A 24,805-nucleotide genomic window follows, 5' to 3' on the forward strand; every position below is an offset into this window, starting at 1 on the left:
CTTCAGCTTGCTCAGTCTCCATCTGCTGGCAGGGGAGCATAAACCCACTAGTCATGAGTCCATCTATCTACACCCTAGGAAAATATCTTTATGTATTATATTTACTTAAACTATGGCTATTTGTTAAAACAGTTTACTATACCAAGTTCACGCTTCAATGCTGCCTAAGCTCAGTCTTTGAAACCCTTGCCCTAGTCTGGTTTTCAAAACAAACCGAGATCTGCATATATCAGTTTACAAATCAGAATTAAGGTTAAATTCAAACACGTTTTGGATTGTTAAGCATTAGATCTGGGAACTAACTATTGATATAGCAATTGCTCCAACTGAAAAGCCAATTCCTTGAGAGCTAGATGAGAGGCTGCTGTAATAACCTGTGCATTTAGACTTTGTACCGAAATGCAGTGCACACTTTAATGCACATACTAACAAAAAAAAAAAGTTAACTCCCAATGCATTATGCTAATGGTATACAAATGGGGATTGCTTTGAGTTTTTTTGCATCTGGAGTTTAAAAGTGTGCTAACCTGAAAATGTGCATAAAAATGCTTAGCATTCATCAAAACATAACATGTATATATGTTTTCTGTACAGAAAACATGGTTTATGCAAAAAAGATTTTCAGCACATACATCCCAAGCAACTTGAGTTAGGAGTACAACTTTGTGCTCCTAATTTATTTTGTGTGCACAAATCATCTGCATAATATACACAAACCCTATTTTATGGGCAGAAAAGCTTATGTACAAATTATGATTTCTGTTCTTAAATCCCAGGTACAGGGCCCCCACACCACCAATTCCAGGTTCAGCCCCATAGTCTAAACACTGGCCCCAAGAACTTTACTCTGCTTCTTGACAGAAGTTAAATTTTTGAGCGTTAACAAAACATGGGCTAAACTACACATTTAAGAACATAAGAAATTGCCATGCTGGGTCAGACCAAGGGTCCATCAAGCCCAGCATCCTGTTTCAAACAGAGGCCAAACCAGGCCAAAAGAACCTGGCAATTACCCAAACACCTAGAAGATCCCATGCTACTGATGCAATTAACAGCAGTGGCTATTCCCTAAGTAAACTTGATTAATAGCAGTTCAAATGATATGTAATAGCTAATGCCTTCATTAACAGGTTTCTATGCATAGGCACTAACATGAAAAATTTTTTTTTGCACAAAACTTCTTGCTGCATCAACAGTAAGTGTGCACACAAAATAAAATGTGTGACAACTACAGGTAAAAGGAAAGGGATGAATTCCAAGTGTTTCTGAACAGGTGTAGCAGAAAGACAAAGAAAGGTGAATTCACACACCTTTAAGGAATGGCACACAAATTTTGACTTGACAACGTTTATATCATAAAACAAATGTCCACATTAGATTGATAGCCCCCACCCATTAACACTTTATACAGTATTTAGTGCAAGAGATTGCTCCCATATAAACAAAAATATTTGATGGTAGACTTCAGTGAAACATTGATAACATTTACATATAAATATACATAAATAAAAAAAGTTCAAAGATATAAATTACCTAGGTTAACAGAAAAAAAAATACATGGCTTGAATAGAATTCAAAAACTTAATGTTGCTTGTCCAGAATTTTTCTATTGATATTTTTATAAAAAAGTATAAGTTTACTACAACCACTATTCTAGAAAAAAGTAGAAATATGATAACAATTGTCTTACACCAAAATGTAAAAATACAATTTGTAAAAGTGTATTTACAGCATCCATGCTTTTTACCGAGTTACAATACAGCTCACTAAAGTCCATTCTTGAAATTTAAAAAAATACAACTGGTATTTATAATAAAAAATACTAAATTGACCAGACATAGAAAAAATATATTTTTAGGAAAATAGTAAGAAATCTAAATACTACATATAAGTATTATAAAAAAAACAAAAAACAAAAAAACAAAACAAAAAAAGCACAGCTTAAGCATGATGGAAAATCTCAGTAAACAAAAAAAGCCAGAGAATATACCATTGCAATATGACAGAGCTGAAGTGATCCCCAAGATGTTTACTCTTACCAGGCCATAGGAAATTGGGAACACCGATGTATTTTGTCTATTAGGGCATTAGCAAAGATTACTGTTTGTAGCTCTAGACATCTGAAATAGCCAACAAGATTATACTGAGAACAAGGACCCAGAACAGTCTGAGAAAACATGAGTAACACTTAAACCAGCCTCTTCCTCCATGGTCACTGCCTTGGAGCATACAGGACAAATTCTCTTTAACTGTTGGAAAAGTTGGGTAGAGCAGCAGCTCATGACTGGATACTTGGTACCTGCTGCTACCAAAGGAGAAAAAACCAACATAGAAAAATGTGTACTTGTATTTTAATGAGTAATGAAACTGAAATTCTCAAAACACAACAAATTACATGTTAACTTTTCAAGGATTAACACTATCTTGCAATATGAAGTGCTTTGTATTTTGCGCAAAATTACAAATATTTGTATCCTGACAACTACAGATGTAAAAGTTTGTTTATAGGTTCTTGAATTTTCCAATCATAGAAGTTTCAAGATTCAACAAGGATCTCCACAATATGATCAATCTCATTAAGTTCTGTTTTACAGTTAGAATTTGAATTTGTTGTAGCTTGAGATGAAAAGCTCTCCAGTACATCACAGTGTCCCACTTTAGTGTTCCCCATCATTCCAGTAAGCATTGTATCAAGATCATAGTAAGATGCGTCAACATCTGAAAACAAATCTTCAACAGAATTAGGACTTTTATTTTCTAAAGTTTCAAATATTTGATCCAAAGACTTTTGAAAGTTTCCTCTGTTTTCTTGTGGGTTCCCCATTTCCCAGAGATTTTGCATATTTCTTGATGTTTGCAGAGAACTAACTGTTGATAGTTCAGAAATATCTTGTGATTGAGTTTCCTCAACATCTTTACTAAAGTTGCTATAGCTTGAAACAAGTTTTCCTTCATCCTGCTCCTTGGAAGTACGACAAAGGATGTCTGTTGAAACCAAACGATCCAAAGATGTCTGACCTGTACCTTGTGCATTTATCATTTGCCAGGTCCCATCTTGAGTCATTTCCTCTTGGATTTGTCTTACTGTGTTGGCTATAAGCACTGAGCGACAAAGATTAGGTTCAACAAGCATGTGGCAGAGTTGAAGCTTAACCAAAGACATGTCCAACAACGACTGCCGTTGAAGATTATAAGAAGGAATGGTTTTAAAGCCAGCTAACGTTCCTTCAATATCATCTTCTCCATCAAAACATTTCCTTTTTATTCCTCTTGCAAACATTGTGTCCTATTGGGGTAAACATTGAAAAGAAAAAAAAGTAAACTATGACAAAAGTCTAAAAACACAAGTTGAATATGAAACATAACTACTTCTCCCCACCCCTAAACATATCCAAGAAATGGAAAATTATGAATGTCATATAACAGTATACTCAGTGTTGAGTTCTTAAAAACGTTAGTGCTTCATTTTCAGGATTCATGCATTTGACAGCAATACCAGTATCCCAAATGAAAAACTGATCAAGAGGAAATATTTATAGGCTTGCTCTGGTTATCAAAATTATAGAAATTGAGCTAGCCCAATGGCTTACTGGCAGCTCCACATACTGCCAATACAAAAAACCCCAGAATTTGATTCCCAGGTCAGTTTCTGCCATTGCTAGGAATATTGTGCAAACAGTATTCAAAGAAACTAGGTGGGAGGTGGGGGTAGAATCCCTAGGTATCACTGTTGTGTGATGGCAAAAAAGGGATTCAGCATGCATGTTTTGAATAGGTGGCATACAAGTGCAATACATATTTAAGGCATACAAAGTTATAAACTGTGGGCTGGTCTGTGCAGGTGTGCTTCTGCAATGATTGGGTTATTGCGATCGCTGGGCAATGTAATTAAAAAGAAATGTGAGGATGACCCTGGGTCACTGCAAACAAAACAAGCCTCCCCACAACTTCATGGTACCACAGTCCTAGCAGGGTTCAAATCCATTGTCATTTCTTGGGACCTTTGGCAAGACATTTTACCCTCCATTGCCTCAAGTACAAACTTACAGGGTCATTCATCAAACTGTGATATGGCCTTATCGCGTGCCTTAACGCCCTACCGCATGAGATACTGGCCGCATCGCGGCTGTACAATTCAAATTAGGGGAAGGGGAGGAGTGTGGGTGGGGTTATGTCCAAGAAGTACTGCAGGTGATAATGTTTTACACATTATCGCCGGCAGCACCGCAGAAATAACTACACCTTCTCCCATGGTGCTATGGGTGCGAAAGTGTGCGGCCCACCTGCAACTGCAGCGGACGAAACCACCACTGCAATAAAGCCGGCTGCACATTTTGCCTGCCCCCCCCCCCCCCAACACGGGCCATCATTCCGCTGTACTCATCGTGGAATGATGAATCTCAGGATTAGATTGTGAGCTCTCTGGGGACAGGAAATACCTACAAGTACCTGAATATAATCTGCTTTGAAGTACATGAATATAAATTAAACTAAAAAAAATGTTCTTGTGGTACTGGATGTTGTCTGTTGCTGGGATTGGTGGTGGTGCACATGGATGTGTAAACATGCATACACACCCCTTCAACCACTATCTGCCAAGAGGGAAGGAGACTCAGGCCACTGGCTGAGCCCACGTCAGCAGATGAAGGAAGAAGGCCCATTAAAGAGTGCCCATTTATCGCCGATCAAACTCAAACTGGCCTCATCAGTACCCAGGAGTCTCCTCTGACCTCTCCATATCTTACCCCATCACAGGTCCAGGTGTTTCAGGGGCAGGAGCAATCCTCAGTTGCTCCTGCATTTCAAAATGGCCTCTGGTTAAAATCGGCAGCCATTTTGAACAGCAGGACAGGAGCGACCGGGGATCACTCCTGCTCCTGAAACAATCAGTCGTGTGATGGGTACTCCTGCAGGCTGGTAAAGCCAGTTTGAAGTGAAATGGGTTGGAGCCGGAACTAGGATTTAAAAAAAAAAAAGCTATTGGGGGTTGGGTTTCAGAGGCAGTGTGATCTGGAGGTCAGGCCACTAAATGTGCAGGAGTGCAGCATAGTGTGCAGGGGTCATGTTACAGAAGGGAGGGGGCCAGTCTGTGAAGGGATTGTACCCATGAGGATCAAACAGGGGTGTGGGAGGATGAAGTCCAGTGGTGGTGGATCAGAGTGCTGGGGACCAGCTCACGAGAAGGGAAAGAAGTGCTAGGTTGGGGCAGAAGTAATAAGTTTGGACAGATGAGAGGGACTTGGAGCCTCCAGGGAATTTCAACAGGTGTCAGCAAGTAATCAAACAGCTTTAGTTTATATCTTTCTAACTACTCTTAAGCCAAAGTCCCTGCACTAGTGACGTGATACTTTATACAATCCCCAGTGCAGTGCAAAGGCAAAAATTTCTGTATATGGGCATCTCAAAATAACCACCTTGAAAATTATTAAGGTTTTGCACAATAGGATTAGCTTCAGAGTCTTAAAGTTTGCATTTTACAAACATGAAAAGCAAACAAAAATCACAGGGCATTTCACTTTTATAGTTATTTTTACAGGAAAAAAATCCCAGGTTTTACAAGAATTATTCAGTTGTCATCTATTTCCACTAATTTCATTCTGATCCTGCAGAACTGGTGACTGAACAGGTTGTCCATCTGCACACCCCGATATAATCCCTGGTTCTTAATTCTCATCCTTCACCTTTCAGCACTTCCTGCTGGCATATGAAAGGCTAAACAGCATATATTTCCATCCAACAAAATAGACCTTGATATTTACTCAGAAAAATGTGAGTGCATTGGTTTTCTTCTGCTTCTTGTTAAACCAAAATTTCTACAAAAAAAACAAACCAAAACAGAAATGAAAGCACCTTGCATTAGGTTAGTTGAAATTTGATCTGCAAATACATTAAATGACAATGCATTACAGATTGCTAGTCAAGTGGTTGCCTGGATCTATCATGTGGCATGACAAAACTGATAAAATTGGCTATACAAACATAAACCCCAAAGTTATTTATATTAATGTGAGACCCTGAGCAATTTACTTACATGCATTTCATTCTTCTGCTTTAAGATTTTTCCCCCACTATAGAAAAGATATATATATATAAAGCCCTTAAAATGATTGCTATACATTCTTCCTTAGAAGTGGCAGAATTTTTTGTTAGTTTGTACACTGATTTGAAGGCACAATTTGAACATTTGGTCTTCCACAAAGTCAAGTTGCTTACCTGAAACAGGTGTTCTCTAAAGACAGGACAAAAATCAGCCAAGTGGGTAACATCATCTGATAGTGCCAAAAAAGCTCTTTGAGCTCAGAAAGATTGAAGTGGTCATACTGAACACACACAGGGGTTCTCGCACCTTCAACTTTAAAAGAGGAGGAGGCGGCAGCTGGGATTGTATGTGGCTGATCTGTCCTGCTGTATACAGAGAACACCTTTTACAGATAAGCAACTTTGCTTTCTCTTTGGGTAAGGACAGAAAATCAGCCATACAAGTGGAACTCCCAAGCTAAGGGTTGCATACAAGGAGAATTTACTGCTTACCTGATAATTACATTTTCCTTAGTGTAGACAGATGGACTCAGGACCAGTGGGTTATGCTCCCCTGCCAGGAGATTGAGACTGAGCAAGCTGATGTCACAGTATATATACTCCTGCAGTGACACCAGCCTGCCAGTATTCCTCTTCAAAAGTAACTGTGGACAGACTAGCAAAAAACTTGATTAAAAATAGTCAACTATTACTGTACACAACGCAAAAGAAACACTGAACTCAAGCAAGGAATTTATGTACCTCAATCTAGAAAAATTGGATGAACACTTTCCAGTAATCCCACAGAAAACCACTGACAGGATCATTCAGCAGCCAAGAGCAGGAAGCAGAGTCCATCTTTCTACAATAAGGAAAATGTAATTATCAGGTGAGTAGTAAATTCTCCTTTCCTAGCATGTAGCAGATGGACTCCAGACCAATGGAATGTACCAAAGCTACTCCCCAACAAGATAGAAGCCTGCCCGCGGTCCAGTCAACACCACATGTGCAAAGGCTGCGTCCTCCCAAGCCTGCACATCTAGACGATAAAACGCGTGTAATGAGGACCTTGTCGCAGCTTGGCAAATGTTGATGGGAGATAATCTAACCCCCACCAGTGATACCGCCTGAGCCCTAGTGAATGAGCCTTAACCTGAGTAGACAATGGCTTTTCAGCATCCACGTACGCGGCCGTGATTACCTTCTTAAGCCATCTAATCTAGCCTGCGAAGCTGGTTAACCCTGCTTCCTTCCACCATGAAGGAAAGGTTCAGAAACCTCCAGATACTGCACGTCTCTTGACATCCAAGGGACCCAAGAGGTGATACTCCTCCGCATCTCTGACCTTATCCAAGGACAGCAAGGAAATGGACCAATTCAAATGAAAAATTCCGAGACCACCTTAGGCAAGAAAGATGGAACAATTTGCAGTTGTAACGTCCCTGGAGTCACCCAAAGGAACGGCTCCCGGCAAGACAAGGCCTGCAGCTCGTAAAACTGACACGCATAGTATACAGCCACCAGGAAAACTATTTTTAAAGGTCAATAGCCTCATGGAAAGGCTACAGGTGGACGAACGCAGGGCCTGCCAAGAATTCCAACACCAAATTAAGACTTAACAAAGGAACAGATAACCTCACAGGAGGCTGAAGATGCTTCACTCCTTTAAAAAAAAACAAAAACAAAAAAAAAACAAAACAGGCCATATCAGGATGAGAAAAATAAGGAATCTCCATTCACCGGACTCCTGAAACAGGCAAGAGCCGCCACCTGTGCCATCAAAGAATTAAGGGCCAATCCTTTAGTTTCCCCATCCTACAAAAGTTCCAAAATGAGCAGGATCTTAACCGAATGAGGAAGAACACATCGATCCTCACACCAGGCCTCAAACACTCTACAAACCCATACATAGGCCAAGGAAGTGGAGAACTTCCGAGCACAGAGCAAGGTAGCAATCACTGCAGAAAAATATCTATGCTTCAACAGGCGAGTCCCTCTCAACTGAAAAACAGTCGGATCTTCTAAGGACAGGTCCTGCTGCAATAGGTTCTTGCGCGGCGGAGGACAAAAGGGGGGTCTCCACCAGGATCATCTGGACTAATCCAGTACCACCAGGCGTACCATTCCCCTGTGAACTATGCTGCCCAACAAGGGCCACGGAGGAAAAGCATAAAGTAACTTCAATTCCAGCCAGATCTGTACGAGAGTATCTATGCCCAGGAACCACAGGTCTCTCCTGCAACTGAAGAAGCGAGGAACCTTCGTATTGCGGGAAGTCGCCAGCAGGTCTAAGAACGGAAGGCCCCAGTGATCCACTATCAGCTGAAAAACGCATCTTCTGACAAACACCCATTCTCCTAGGTCCAGACTCTACCTGCTGAGAAAGTCTGCTCTTGCGTTCTTTTCCTGCAGTGAGAGGCCGAGATCACCTGTAAATGTCCTTCCACCCATTCCATAAGTTGTTCTATTTCCTGTGACACTTGCTGGCTATTAGTTCTTCCCTGTCGATTGATGTTGGCCACTGTCATTGCATTGTTCGACATCACTTGGATCACTCGACCCTGTAGACTGTAGCCGAACAGCAAGCATGCTAATTGGATTTCCAGGCGATTGATGTTCCAGAAGGACTCTTTGGCATTCCAGCGTCCTTGGGCTACCAGCTCCTGACAGTGAGCTCCCCAACCCTGGACACTCTCATCTGTCATATCAACCAGTTTGGGGAGGTCAAGGAAACACCCTCTCTCAGATGATCCTCCTGCAACCACCACTGGAAGCGAGAGCAGATTTCCATTGACAAGTGGAGCCGAACCAAATAGTCCTGAGACTGCATTTCCAATGAGACAGCAGACAGTGCTGAAGCAGCAGCATATACACCCTCAACCATGGCACCACTTCCTGGGTTGCCGCCATTAAACCGAGTACCTGTAGATAGGACCATACAGTCTGATGTATAGTCCTCACCAACTGACGCACCTGTAACATCAATTTCTGAATCCGAACTTCTGGCAGGAAAACTTTAGCTTGCCTCATGTCAAACCAAACACCCAGATGATCCAAGGACTAAGATGGCTTAAGATTGCTCTTGGCCAGATTCACTACCCAACCAAGCTCCTGCAACAAAGACCATTCTTGCAGGTTACTAGGCGGCTCTCTTCCAGAGATCTGGATCAAATCAGCCAATCGTCCAGATAAGAGCAAACCAGGATTCCATCTCTTCTCAACTCATAGCCAGCACTTGATGCAGATGCAAAATGAGTTGCACCGTTTTTCAGTGCTGCATGTGCTGTCTTCTGTGCCATCTCCTTTGACATGGGCACCACCCTATGTGTTGGGTGCGCTGTGCTTGACTCCAGACGTGCCCTTGATGACGTGTGCATGGTCTTCGATGCATGCAGCATCCTTTTCATTTTATGTGGTGCTTTAGGCACCAGGAGTACAGGGGTAGTCAGTTGTTATTGGCAGTGCCACTACTTTGAAACCCTTACCGGATTCGGGAAGTGTCCCTACGGAGGCTTGTCTGTGCTTCTGTGCATGAGGGCGTTGCAGATGTCCCGCAGAGGACTGGGCGGTGCGGAGGAACTCTTCCATTTCTTCCGGAGATGAAAATGAAGAGGCTGATAGATCTAATCAACCATGTCATAAAACAATGTATTCTTTCATGAATCTCTCTGCTCTTTCTGGAAAGAGCAATCATAAGAGCAATCAACAGAACTACAACAGATCACATTACAATCCAACATGAAAAAAAAAATAAATTCAAATTCTGGTGTCACCTCAGCAAAAAGACTCCTTCCACTGCTAAACATTTTGTGAAGAAACAAATCCCTGCCAAAAAAAAACCAAAAACCCCACACACTTAGAACCTTGCCATACCATACAATCACAGCAGTGGCTCTCAGGAATCGAAACAGCAACCTTGCTATACCACCACCACCACCTACTAGGGTAATAGAATAAGTTGAACTACTACAAATCCTTAAAGAGAAACTACATGCTAGCAGAAATATTACACCTCAGTCACACACAGGCAGAACACAGATTGACCCTTACCCAATACAGAAATAAGGATCTACAAACTAGAAATAGAAACATGCAAACAAATATGCAATAGAAATTCTAAGAAACCAAACTCTGAACAATGGAACTCTAAAGAGCAAAAAAAGAAAAATATATTAAAAAAAAAATGCACATACCCCAAAGATGGCATTTCAATTGCTAAAAACTCAAGATATATTTTACTCTGTTCTTTTTATTTTTCCTAGGCAGTTGGTCCCAGTCTTTTTTCCACATTCCCCTTGTCAGTTTTTTCCTAATTCCTTCTCCAGGATCACTCTTCTTTCTGTTTCTTCTCTTTCCTATCTTCTTCCCTTCCTCCATAGGCTCATGCTCTCTCAGTCTCCCTTACACACACAAGCCCTCGCTCTCACATGCTAGAGCAATATAGTGATCAGACTGTTTTCCCTCTATCTTGCAGAAACTCAGTTGCATCAGGGAGCAAAGGAGTTCCTCTCTGCAAAGTTGCATGGACAGGCCATAAAGGCATCCAAAGGAATGCGAAGGAAATCTAGAGCATAGCCATCCCATATCAATTCCAGGATCCATTGGTCAGACGCAATCTGGACCCATCCCTGATAAAAGCAAGATGGGCAAGTGTCCATCTCCTGCCTTACTAGTAGAGTCTCTACACCTTCAATGCAAAGAAAGAGAAACTCTGCTCCTGGAGCCTGCATCCTTCCAAGGCTTTCTGGGCCAAAAGGACCGAGACCTACAAAAGGGTCAAGACCTCTGAGTAGTTGCTCCCCTATAAGGATGAAAAACACCTGTAATCTCCAGAACAACCATTTGTCCGAAAAGGAAATGAAGCCAGCTTCTTATCCTCCGGCAAATGAGGATCCTGGGACTACCATCTATTTGCCATCTTCTCCAACTCACTGCCAAATAGTGAACCCTTAAAAGGTAGCATTGAGAAATCAGACTTAGAAATTGTCCGCCGACCAATTTTTGACTGGCCCTGAGAGGCCACTGAGCATGCCCAGCATGCCATGATATTCTCTGCCACAGGGATCTCTCTCTAGTCTTGTATGTAGCAATATGCTTTAGCAAAAATAAAGGTATAAGACCCAACTCCGCGGGGTAGCAGGTGGATTTCGTGAGGACTACATCCTGCTGTCCTGGGATAACACCTATTACAAGGTAAGCAATTTTGCTTCATCCCAGGACAAGCAGGATGCTAGTCCTCACATATGGGTGATTAGCAAGCTATAGACTGAGTCATTTTGTAGTGAAGCAACAGTGAAAAATTGTTGGTGAAAACTAGGCAGCCGAAGATCACAGCAGATTGGATGTAGAAGGAGTTGGGATTAAACTGGAAACAAGTTCTTTAAGACAGATTGTCCATAGGCTGAATCTTGTCCTTCTTTATCCAAACAGAAATGAGCTGCAAAGGTGTGAAGAGAACTCCATGTTGCTGCTTTACATATGTCAAGGAATAGCACTGAACGATAGTGTGCTACTGAGGTGACATTGCTCTTACTGAATGTGCCTTTACTCGTCCTTGGAGAGGAAGGCCTGCTTTTTCAGAGCAAAACTGTATGCAATCTGCTAACCAGTTAGATAGAGTATGTTTACCCACTGCCTTTCCCGGTTTGTTTGGATCATAAGAAACAAACAGTTGAGTGGATTTCCTGTGGACCGCAGTGCGGTCTAAGTAAAAGGCTAACGCACGTTTACAGTCCAAGGTGTGTAGGGCTCTTTCTCCTTGATGAGAATGAGGCCTTGGAAAGAATGTTGGTAAAACTATGGATTGATTCAAGTGGAATTCCGTAACTACCTTGGGGAGGAATTTTGGATGTGTTCGGAGAACCACTCTGTCATGAAGGAATTTTGTGTAAGGTGAGTACATGACAAATGCTTGTAACTCACTAACCCTCCTAGCAGAGGTAATTGCTATGAGGAAGATAGTTTTCCATGTGAGAAATTTAAGATCACAGGAATTCATGGGTTCAAAAGGGAGAACGCATGAGTCTTGTTATGACCAGATTCAGGTCCCATTCTGTGACTGGTGGCCGAATTGGTGGTTTAAGGTGAGTTAAACCTTTCATGAACCTAGTGACGAGAGGTTGCGTGGATATAGGTGCATCTCCCAGCTTGTTATGGTAAGCCGAGATTGCACTTAAATGTACTCTAACAGATGAAGTCTGAAGACCAGAGTCTGAAAGATGACAAATAGTCTAAGAGAGAAGTTGTGGGGCAGGAGAAAGGATCAATACTCTTTTGCCTACACCACAAAGTAAACCTTTTCCATTTTGAAGAATAGTTCTTTCGTGTGCAAGGTTTGTGTGAAGCTAGAAGTACTTGAGATACATTGGATGAAAGATTGAGTGGCTGTAAAATCAAGCTTTCAACATCCATGCTGTCAGGGAGAGGGATTGAAGGTTGGGATGGCATAACCGACCCTGATCCTGCATTATGAGAGTGGGAGCTACACCCAGGTGAATTGGATCCCTGATCGAGATGTCTAGAAGTGTGGGAAACCATACTTGTCGAGGCCAATACGGGGCTATGAGTATCATGGACCCCTTGTCCTGTTGTAGCTTCACTAGAGTTTTGGTTATGAGCGGTATTGGAGGATACGCGTATAGTAGGCCTGAGTTCCAAGGGCGAGCAAAGGCGTCCTTGACTAGCTGGTTTTTCTGTTTGTGTAAAGAACAGAACTTGTCCACTTTGTGATTCAGGTGTGATGCAAAGAGGTCTATTGTCGGTTGACCCCAATGTTGAAAGATCCTGGTCGCTACTGAGGGATCCAGGGACCATTCCTGTGGTTGGAATTGACGACTGAGTCGATCCGCTAGTACATTTTGAATGCCTGCCAGATAAGTGGCCCGGAGAAATATTTAGTGTGTTAGGGCCCAGGCCTAAATCTGTGCAGCTTCTTGACAGAGGAGATACGAGCCCGTACCTCCCTGTTTGTTGATGTACCACATGGCTACTGTGTTGTCCGTTTGGATTAGAAGAGTCTTGTGTGAAAGGCAGTCCTTGAATGCATGCAGTGCATAACTTATAGCTCGAAGCTCCAGGAAATTTATTTGAAATGTTGCTTCGAGGTTTGTCCAAGTCCCCTGGGTTTGGAGATTGTCTATGTGAGCTCCCCAACCCAAGGTGGATGCATCTGTAGTTAACGTTATCTGTGGGACAGGTTGCTGAAAAGGTAGGCCTTTGCGCAAGTTGTCCATGTTTGCCCACCAAAGTAGAGATAATCTTAGTTGGTGGGTCACTTGAATTGGAGAATGTAGTGGTTGAATGGCTTAGATCCATTGTGATCTTAAAGTCCATTGGGTAACTCTCATGGCGAGCCGTGCCATAGGAGTGACATGAACTGTAGAGGCCATGTAGCCTAGTAAGATTAGAAATTGATGAGCTGTCGCTTGTTTCTGTGAGTAAATGGATTTTGCCAGGAGGGAAAGTGTTCTTGCCCGATCTTCAGGTAGAAAGACTCTTGATAGGATAGTGTTCAAGTCTGCACCTATGAATTGAAGTAGGTGAGATGGAGTAAGGTGGGATTTTTGATAGTTGATGAGAAACCACATGGAGTGAAGTAGAGAAATCGTTCGACTGAGAGAAGTTAGAGCTCCTTGTTGAGATTGACTTCTGATGAGCCAGTCGTCTAGATATGAAAAAACATGGACACTTTGTTTGTGCAAGTGTCCTGCTATTACTGCCAGACATTTTGTGAAGACTCTGGGAGCAGAGGCTAGTCCGAATGGCAGAACTCTGTACTGGAAATGTTGATGGCCCACCATGAAGCGTAGGTACTTGTGATGAGGAGGGAATATTGGAATGTGAGCGTAAGCATCTTGAAGATCCAGAGAACAAAGCCAATCTCCTGTTTGAAGAAGTGGAAGCATGGTGCCTAAAGAAACCATCCTGAACTTTTTTTTCAGAAATTTGTTGAGATTTCTGATGTCTAGGATGGGACGTAGGCCTCCTGTTTTCTTTGGAATGAGGAAATAACGGGAATAGATCCTCTACCCTGCTGAGTCCGGGGCACTAACTGTACAGCCCTGGCTCTCAGAAGGATGGATAATTCTGTTTGTAGATGAATTAGTTGAGATTCTTGCTGTGGAAAGAAACTCTGTGGAGATTCTGGTGGAATTGAGAGGAAATTGAGTTTGTAACCTCGAGAGACTATGGAGAGTACCCATTGGTCTGATGTTATTCTTAGCCAATGTGTGTGAAAATAAGATACTCTTCCTCCTACTGGCAGGTCTGGTCGAGGATTCAGGAGATGTACTTGTTCTCTGGTCTGTATTTCAAAAGCCCGCAGCTGGGCCTGACTGTGAAGGAGGTTGCGGGCGAGTAGTTCTTGGCTGTCTGGCTTGGGTACGCTGTTGTGGCCTAGTTGACCTACCCTTAGAGGCTTGGGGGTAGTATCGCCTTGGCCTGTAGTATGGGCGTCTGGTTTCTCTCGTAGGTTGTTGACGAGGAGGTTGTGTAGAGGGTTCTTGTGGAACCTGTGACAACTGACGTAAGGTCTCTGTATGCTCCTTAAGCTGTTGTACGGCATCTTGGACCTTTTCACCAAACAAGTTGTCCCCTACACACGGTAAGTCAACAAGTTTATCCTGGACCTCAGGCCTGAGGTCCGAGGTCTTAAGCCATGCCCATCTTACGAGCGGTGATTCCAGCAGCTGCTGTTCTGGAAGCCGTCTCAAAATTGTCGTAGGCCGCCCTCACCTCATGTTTTCCGGCTTCTAGGCCTTTATGGACTATGGCCTGTGCTGCCTCCTGAAATTGTGTAGGTAAAGAAGTGACAAAATTCTTCCATCTGTTTCCAGAGATTTCTCTGATACTGTGTCATATACAGTTGATAAGAAGAGATTCTGGCATTCAGGATGGCGCCTTGATACACCTTTCTTCCAAGGGAATCCAGAAACCGGTTCTCTTTACCCGGTGGGGTTGATGTGTGGGCGGATACGCTTAGATTTTTTCTGGGCAGATTCCACTACCACAGACTGATGTGGTAGCTGTGGTTTTTGGTATCCTGGAGCTGCCTGTACGAAATATGTAGTGTCTACACGCTTGTATACTGCTGAGACAGAACATGGGTGCTTCCAGACGTGGTGTTGGAGATCCAAGAGTACTTCATGTATTGGAATAGCCAATACTTGCTTTGGTGGTTCAACAAACTGAAGGACTTCTAAAAGTTTGTTGCCTTGTATCTTGTTCTGCAGTCAGCTTAAAAGGAATGGTGTCTGCCATGTCCTGTATGAAGGTGGAAAAAGACAAATCTTCTGGTGGGGACTTTTTTCTTTGGTCTGGAGGTGAAGGCTCAGACATGAAGTCCTCAGAAGATGTGTCAGTGTCAGTCTGCTGATCATCCCAAGAGTCATCTGGATCGTCTCTATAAGGATATCGTGGGGGAGACCTGGGTGGGTGATGAAGGCCTGAAGGGCCTGGCTGTGGATCATCAGAGGGGATCAATGGAGAAACGTTCTCCAATGTTTTTGGTGGACGTTTGTCAATGACATCTTGATATCTCTGTAAAAGATGCTGAAAAAATTTCAGATTATGGGGTTCAGGATCTTCAGATGGAGGTTGCATCGATGGAATATTGGTTGGTATCGATGCAGGCGTTTTTAGAAGTGTCTGCAACGGTGTCGGCATCGAAGAGGTCGATGGTATTTGTGCATAAATGGATGTCGATGCCATGCTTGTCCTTCTGTGTCGACATCGATGCTGTGTGCATCGGCGGGACCGCCGGAGTTGTTTGTTGATCCTTTAAAGCCTGTATAATTGCTTGTCTGATGAGGTCAGACAATTCCAGCGTTACAACTGATGGAACCAGAGCAGTTGTAAGCGGTGGCGGAGGTGTCAGATCCTGCACAGAGCCCTGTGGAGGATCTGGTATCGATGGTTGTGGCAGAAGAGGCCCAGGCGCTGAAGGAACCGATGTTTCTTGGTTCCGTGGCCGCTTCGCTGTCGATTCTTCCTGGGGAATGGATCCGGACGTCGATGGACGTAGATGTCGATGTTTCATTTTATGTTGATCGGCAGACTTCGTTGATGCTGTGGACGACGGTGGGGAAGGATGATCTCCCGATCCTTCCGGGCGAGGTTTTTTTTGTTTTGTTTTTTTAAAGTAAGACGCGTTTAGTAGCTCCGGCTGGAGACGACTTCAATGACGTCGAGGGAGATGGAATAAATTTTCCATTTTCTCTGGCCTCGCTTTCCTTCCCTTCACCGTCATCTCCGCGCATTTAGGACAATTATTAACATCATGTTTTTCTCCTAGACACATGATACACTCTAGGTATGGGTCGGTGATAGACATTGTTCTGTTACATACAGGGCATTTTTTGAAGCCCGTAGTCATTTTTAGGTTGACAGCCGTCGATGAAAGAATGAGAGTTCGTGAGAAGAAAAAAAAATATTTTACTCAAAGAGCAAAATATGAGACAGAGGTACTCACCAGCCAGTGGAAAACCCCGAGAGACTCCAATGAGTGAGAATATTATAGAAAAATGTGACTTTTCAGTCAGAAATTGTTGTGAGAGACTCGCAACGGCTCCTGTCCCGCGATGCCTACAGCAGCGCGGAAAAACGAAGACTAGAGAGAGACCCCTGTGGCAAAGAATATTATGGCATGCTGGGCATGCTCAGTGGCCTCACAGGGCCAGTAAAAAGTTTCTAGAAACTTTGACAGAAAGTTTTCCTGCACTAGGGCTCCGTCAGTGACGTCACCCATACGTGAGGACTAGCATCCTGCTTGTCCTGGGATAATGATTTTTCTCTTTGCTTTGGTGACGGGACCGTTGGTAGACGTCGAGGAGAGGTTGGAGAAGATGGACCTGGAATCTGGGGATGAACGGCTTCCAGATCATGGAAGAATGTATTCAAAGCCAGAGAAATTTGTGACATCGCCTTTGATGCTAAGGTATGTTGTGAAGGTGTAGGAAATGGTTCTGAAGGTGGGGGCAGTGCTCCCAGAGATAAGTCCTGAGAAGGAAGGCGTGGTTCTGGATGGTGGACTGAATGAGATCTTTGAGAAGACCAACCTGAATAAGAACTCTCCCCCTCTGAAGAAGCATTAGTAGAGAGGTGGACTACTTCTACATCAGAATCCGTCCGTGGAGATTCCGGCATTTGGAGATGTTCTCTTAGCCTTTTGTTTGGAATGGTGTTCACGTTGTGGTAGATCCTGGGGAGAGGTAAATGGTGGAACTGTAGGTGGGTCATGATGTTTTGTACGCTTTGCATCACCATGGTGGTGATGTTTAGCATGTTTCCTTTTGCGAATATCATGGTGAGATGACCCAGATAGTGAAGCAGCTCTTCCAGAAGCACTGTCCGATGCACCCTGCGTCGTGTTCCAAAGCACTGTACGCCGATGCGTCGCAACGTGGCTGAGGCGTCGATGCGCCATGGGCTGCGTCGTGTGTCGATGCGCTGTATGGTTGCTCGAGTGCTTCGGCATCGAGGAGCGGGAACGAGCGGGTACAGAGCCCTGTGACCAGAATGGCGCATTAGTGGACTTTCCTGCCGAAGGAGTCGAGGCCTCGACCGCCTTTCGAGGTCCTAGTGGTGGTACCGACCTGGCTGAAATCGCCCTCCAGCGATATGGATCTTCTAGCTGGAGTTTTGAGTTTCTTCGCCGGGTCCGGCGAAGAATGAGGCGACCAGAGGCGTGCGATTTTTTCGGCGCACTGTCTTCGGACCCGGGGCGACATTGGACCACAGTCTCGGCATGAGGCTGTGTCATGCTCCGGGCCCAAACAAATATAACAATAATTATGTCCATCAGTGATGGACATAATTTTCCCGCATTGGCAGTACTTGAACTCCAGTGGCTTCGGAGCCATCGCTGCCAAAGTGACAGGAGAAAAATTCAAAAAAATCTGAAGAGACGAGTGAGGAGAAAAAACCCCGCGTGCATTCCTGCTCGCGGAAAAAAGAGACTGAGGTAAATCGGGCAATCGCGCGGGAACCTCACCACAAAACTACAGTTCAAAACTCTGTACTCTTGGAGAAAACTCCGCCTACTGATCCCGGTTGCGACGCTCCCAGACAGCATGGCTAATTCAGCCTGCTATCGCTGGGAAAAGGAAGCCATACCAGAATACGTTGAATGAACAAACAAACAAACAAACATCGGTAGTATAAAATAAAAGTATAGGAGTTTTTTTGAATTAATAAAAATTTTGTATTGGGGAGTTCTTTTGAAATGAATATAAGGGAAAATTCTATCAACAATTAACAAATAGAATTAAAGAATAATATATAAATTAATCTCTTTATATAGCTGATATTTCAAGTGCAATATTGATAAATATAACAAAGAATCTTTTGTATTTTAATTGATGTCCAATATTTGTTGTTATATGTAGTAACATTGTTGGTATGAATGTGGAGGATGAATGGTTATATGTAATATGGTGTAATGTATTAAACAATATTAATGTTTTTAAATTTAAATTGTCATAAATAAAATTTGAAGATATGATACGGGTATGTTTTTGATATTATCTATATAATGAGAATACCTGTTAAATTTACCCCGACATGTGTGTGGAAATTTTATTTTAGGCCATAAAATATATTCACATTACAAAGAGTTGCAATGCAAATTTTTGCTGTTCTAAAAGTGGTATCCTTCTGAAAAGGAACACTGACCTACAATTAACATACTTCAGGGCAGTCATGTTCTCCCACTATTAGACAGTATGGGAGGAAATAAAGTGGGCCGAAGTGCAGTGTCTTAGGAGGAAGACAACCATGCGGTACCCCAGGAAATCACAAACACACACACATAAAAGAGACGATCTAGGAAAACCCTATAAGAACATAAGAAATTGCCACGCTGGGTCAGACTAAGGGTCCACCAAGCCCAGCATCCTGTCTCCAACAGAGGCCAAAACCAGGCCACAAGAACCTGGCAATTACCCAAACACTAAGAAGATCCTATGCTACTGATTGGAAATAGCCACTGCTATTAATAAGTAAAATTGATTAATAGCCATTAATGGACTTCTCCTCCAAGAACTTATCCAAACCTTTTTTGAATCCAGCTACACTAACTGCACTAAGCACATCCTCTGTCAACAAATTCCAGTGAATTTTCTCCGATTAGTCTTAAATGTGTTACTTGCTAACTTCATGTAATGCCCCCTAGTCCTTCTATTATTCGAAAGTGTAAATAACCGAGTCACATCAAGACCTCTCATGATCTTAAAGACCTCTATCATATCCCCCCTCAGCCGTCTCTTCTCCAAGCTGAACAGCCCTAACCTCTTCAGCCATTCCTCATAGGGGAGCTGTTCCATCCCCTTTATCATTTTGGTCACCCTTCTCTGTACCTTCTCCATCGCAACTATATCTTTTTTGAGATGCGGCGACCAGAATTGTATACAGTATTCAAGGTGCGGTCTCACCATGGAGCCATACAGAGGCATTATGACATTTTCCGTTCTATTAACCATTCCCTTCCTAATAATTCTTAACATTCTATTTGCTTTTTTGACTGCTGAGGCACACTGAGCTGATTTTAAAGTATCATCCACTATGATGCCTACATCTTTTTCCTGGGTCGTAGCTCCTAATATGGAACCTAACATCATGTAACTACAGCAAGGGTTATTTTTCCCTATATGCAACACCTTGCACTTGTCCACATTAAATTTCATCTGCCCAATCTTCCCGTCTTGCAAGGTCCTCCTGTAATGTATCCACAGTCTGCTTGTGATTTAACTACTCTGAATAATTTTGTATCATCCGCAAATTTGATAACCTCACTCGTCGTATTCCTTTCCAGATCATATATATTGATCCAGGACATATATATTGAAAAGCACCGGTCAAAGTACAGATCCCTGAGGCACTCCACTGTTACCCTTTTCCACTGAGAAAATTGACCATTTAATCCTACTCTGTTTCCTGTCTTTTAACCAGTTTGTAATCTACGAAAGGACATCGCCTCCTATCCCATGACTTTTTAGTTTTCGTAGAAGCCTCTCATGAGGGACTTTGTCAAATGCCTTCTGAAAATCCAAATACACTACATCTACCGGTTCACCTTTATCCACATGTTTATTAACCCCTTCAAAAAAATGAAGCAAATTTGTTAGGCAAGACTTCCCTTGGGTAAATCCATGTTGACTGTGTTCCATTAAATCATGTCTTTCTATATGCTCTACGATTTTGGTCTTGAGAATAGTTTCCACTATTTTTCCCAGCACTGAAGTCAGGCTCACTGGTCTATAGTTACCCGGATCGCCCCTGGAGCCTTTTTTAAATATTGGGGTTACATTGGCCACCCTCCAGTCTTCAGGTATAATGGATGATTTTAATGATAGGTTACAAATTTTTACTAATAGGTCTGAAATTTCATTTTTTAGTTCCTTCAGGACCTTGGGGTGTATACCATCTGGTCCAGGTGATTTACTACTCTTCAGTTTGTCAATCAGGACTGCCACATCTAGGTTCACCGTGATTTGGTTCAGTCCATCTGAATCATTACCCATGAAAACCTTCTCCAGTACGGGTACCTCCCCAACATCCTCTTCAGTAAACACTGAAGCAAAGAAATAATTTAATCTTTCCGTGATGGCCTTATCTTCTCTAAGTGCTCCTTTAACCCCAGGATCATCTAACGGTCCAACTGACTCCCTCAACAAGTTAACTACAATAAGGTATTCTGTATTTAATTTAATATTTCGTTATAAGTGGAGTATTAAAGAACATCCTATCCAAATTTTTCCTTTGCATTTTTCCATTATTGAATCCAATTAGCAAGTCCCACATTTCAGTTTACAAAAATACCCTGGGCCTATTAGTTGATGCAACATGTTACTGGATGGAAAGTGTCACCCTTTAGTATGCTTAGCAGCTAAGACACACACAGGACCTAAAATGCCTTAAAAATTGGATTCCAATTTGATTTGCATTTTCAACTTAAGTATGGGGGTGGGGAAAAGCACACTACACCTTAATTTACACTACTTGGTTATTATTAAAAATCTTCATGGCTTTAAGAGTTGAAAAGTTGTTATCTCCAAAAAAGGGAATGCAAGAAGAGAGACATCCAGCATCCTGCTGTGTGCCATCTCCACCTCCTTCCCATTCAATAAGGCTGATGTAATAAGAAGCACTCTAGCACAGTTTTAGCTGCATTGTGCGCAAACTTTACTGCCAACGCAACAAGTTTGCTTACCCTAAAACTGTGTTTTCCGTAGATAGCAGGTTGAATTAGCCATGCTGCATGGGTGATATTAGGGCGGCACTAGGCGGAGCTCTCTCTAAGCTTAAAGCTAATTTTGCCATACTGGGCATACATGTGTGGTAGTTTCCACACAAACAAGCCTTCCGGAAGTCATCTCAGTTCACATCATACAGTAACATAGTAACACAACGGTGAAGGCAGAAAAGGACTAAATGGTCCATCCAGTTTGTCAGGCAAGCTCAAAAGGTAGTAATTGCCACACTGTGCAAATTACTACCATATTTTTCTTAAGGGTAGTAACTTTTGGTTTGTGCAGTTACCCCCAAACCTTATAATACCCATAACTATTTCAACTAAACATTTATTACTGAGCAATGAGCTTTCTTGAAAATTCAGTGTTGCTGAGGTGCTTTGCTTATGGACTTGGCCGTAGAAGCAGTCTTGTGCTTTTTCCCTTGTGTCTTCGTATCAGTACCCCAGACCATAGAAGTCAGGGCCCTGTTTGTCTGAATCCAATTTCCCTTTTCCCCTTGCCATTGAAGCAGGGAACAATGTTTCAGTTGTATTTAAAAAGTATCAAGACTTATTGGTTAAGGGTAATCTCTATGCTTTCTGCTAAGGGTACTAACTACTGCACCAGCAAATTACCTCCATGCATGCTTTCTTCAATTTTCTTTAGGACTTGCCCACAGAAGCAGTCTTGTGCTTTTTCCCTTATGTTTGTGTATCAGTATCCTAGACTGTAAGTTGGGGTCCTCTGTTGTCTGAAACCAATTCCTCTTTTCCCCCGCCATCTGAGCGAGAAGCATCTGTTAAGTGTTAGTAACTGTTACACCAACAAGGTACCCCCCTGCACACTTCCATCTTCTAGCCATCTAAGCAGGGAGCAATGTTGTAGTTGATTTAAACAAACACTCTACATAAATCCAACCTGCCCCCCCCCCCCCCCCCCCCCCCAACAATTAAGTGTAAAATATAAATAGAGTGAAAGGTGGAGGTTTCATATATCAACCATGCCCCAACGGCCTTGGTAATGTTTTGTTTTACATATCTGTAATCATTAAACACCCCACCATTCCACCCTGTTTTTTTTTTGTTTTTATTTTTACCCTCATTCAAACTAAATTTCTTTGTTCTGTTAAAATCTTCAAAGAAACCACCATTTGTGCTGACTATCTTTTGATCTTTAACTAAAAGTCTCCGTCTTAGGGAATCTCTTCAACTACTGTACTTAGCTGTATCCTGCTCCAGACACGGCCATGTTTCGAAAGATCTTCCTTCATCAGGGGAGCTACTACTTTTTCCGATCACAAAAGTCCCTTTTTGAGTGTATAATTTGCAATGTTATACATTATGTTCTTTGGTTGTTTTTCCATCAGGTACTGTTCCTATTCTCCTCTTTTTCCCTCTCTTCTCTCTTCCTAGCTGCACCCCTCCCCCCACCCTCATTTTTTGTATTTTCCTCCTTCAGTTATATTGTAAACTGGCATGATGTACCCACGAATGTCTGTATATAAAAGCTAATAAAATAAATCCTAATTCTCATTCTTGTTCCAAGACCTTGTTGAATGGCGTTATTTATATTCTGTCTTACGTATGCTACGTTTTTAAACTGTTCTAATGATTTAAAATGGACCAATGGAGGGCTAGCTAGATTTCACGTCTCAGCAAAGAAGCCCAATCAATCTCTTCATTTAATCCTGACGGGGAAACCAACTAATTTAAATATCCAATATTGTTCACAGTAATTCAAACGCTTCTTTTGATTACCCCCTCTGATATCTTGTGTCACCTGATCGATGATAGTCCACTGCAGCTAATCAAACCTGTGAGATTTTTCAATACAATGACTATGGGAGCTTCTATATTTTTATTATTTAACCTAGATCTATGTACAAATAGTCTCACCTTAATTGCCCTGCTGGTACGTCCCACATAAATCTTCGGATAGGGATACTGTAAAATGTAAATCACATTCCTTGAAGTGCAATCTGTCTCCCATCTCCTGTCACAGGGTCTATCCATTCATTCCCCTCGATGGTCAAGTTACACATATCACATCTTAGGCATTTACTGTGTTTCCCCACTGTATGCTGATCTTCTCTGCCTTTAATATAAGACTGTACAACAAAATCCCTTATATTCGGACCCCGTGAGGTCGTTATCAGTGGGGGTTCTTTTAAAAATGTTATGTAATGCCAAAAACTTGCCAATGTTTACGAATGGAAGTGACAATAGCTACAGTCTGTGCGCTCTGTTGTGGAATGCATGTCAATCTTGTTTTTTCCTCCTTTGATAATCCAATAGCTGTCCATGATCCGAATATTTTGCTCATTTATATGCTCTAGATATTACTTTTTTAGGATATCCCCCCCATGTTAGGACCTGTCCTGTTTGATATCTTTGTGAAAGGGATAGAAGGTAAAGTTTGTCTGTTTGTAGATGATACTAAGATCTGTTACAGAGGGGATACGCCTGAAGGAATAGAGAGAATAGAGAGTGGTTGAAAATTTGGCAGCTGTGATTCAATGCCAAGAAGTGCAGTCATGCATCTGGGGTGTGGTAATTCAAAAGAACTGTATATAATGGGAGGGAAAGACTGATGTGCAAGGACCAAGAGAGGGATGTTGGTGATCTGAAGATGTCAACAATGTGACAAGGCAATAGCTAAAACATGCTGCATGGGAAACAAAAAAAACAAAAAACTTTGGCCATGAGGCGGGTAACGTATTATTTCTATTTTTTTTTTTTTAAATGCAACCCAAGCTCCTCTTTGGACAGCATCCCCCGGATGATAAATGGTGAAATAATACTCTTCCCCCTGCACCATCCGAGTTAGCCTGTTTGTCTAGAGCGTGATGTGAATGTATGGATGGATGAATGACCATGTGGCTGCTTTGCAGATGTCATCAATGGGCACATTTTCCAGATGCGCCAGGGAAGCTGTCATTGCTCTGACTTGTGTGCTTTCACTGGATGTGACAAAGTAAGGGATGTCACAATGTTGTTTGCAGGATGTAATCCAATTGGAGAGAATTATTTTCACAACCGGCATTCCCAATCTGTTTGGGTTATAAGACACAAAGGGCTAGATTTTAAAAGCCCTGCGCCGGCGCGCGCAAAGCCCCGGGACGTGCATAAGTCCCGGGGCGATCCCGAGTCCCCCGGCACTGCGGCCTGTGCCGGGGGATGCGGAGGGAACGGAGGCAGGCTGCGTACTTTTTAAAGATCTACCTCAAAACGTTGAGAAGATTGTCTATCACTGGTCGCCATTTATAATAAGTCAAGCCCTTTCTGGCGTCCAGCAAAATGCAATTTCTCCTCTCGCTCAAGTTTAATGTGGTTTGGGAAAACCACATAAGGGAAGTGTAAGACTGATTTATGTGAAAAGCAGAGACCATCTTTGGCAAGACCACTTTGTCATGGAAAAACTCCAGGTAAGGTAGTTCTCTTACTCTTTTTGCTGACAATTGCCACTGAAAAGACCACCTTCCAAGTTAGGGACTTTAGTGCAACGTTTTGCAAGTGTTTGAAGGGCGGTTCAATCAATCCTTGCAGTACTATGTTCACAAC

The 24,805-nt window shown here is 42.5% G+C and overlaps 1 protein-coding gene across 5 annotated transcripts in view; it reads right to left on the reverse strand.

The window, feature by feature from the left end:
- Positions 1-1,331: 1,331 nt before the first annotated feature.
- Positions 1,332-24,805, reverse strand: part of CDCA4 (cell division cycle associated 4) — a 35,395-nt gene continuing 11,921 nt past the window's right edge. For 3 of the 5 annotated variants that reach the window (XM_029598089.1, XM_029598092.1, XM_029598093.1), the window contains one exon: positions 1,332-3,286. In XM_029598089.1, the coding sequence (XP_029453949.1) occupies positions 2,537-3,280 (744 nt within the window). In that variant the 5' untranslated portion in view covers positions 3,281-3,286 and the 3' untranslated portion in view covers positions 1,332-2,536. Of the gene's footprint in view, positions 3,287-5,681; positions 5,814-24,805 lie in introns of all 5 variants that reach the window. The other 2 variants (XM_029598090.1, XM_029598091.1) reach the window with 2 other exon arrangements.

The sequence above is a fragment of the Rhinatrema bivittatum genome, chromosome 4 (genome assembly GCF_901001135.1).
Source record: "Rhinatrema bivittatum chromosome 4, aRhiBiv1.1, whole genome shotgun sequence".
In the NCBI taxonomy this organism is placed as follows: domain Eukaryota; kingdom Metazoa; phylum Chordata; class Amphibia; order Gymnophiona; family Rhinatrematidae; genus Rhinatrema; species Rhinatrema bivittatum.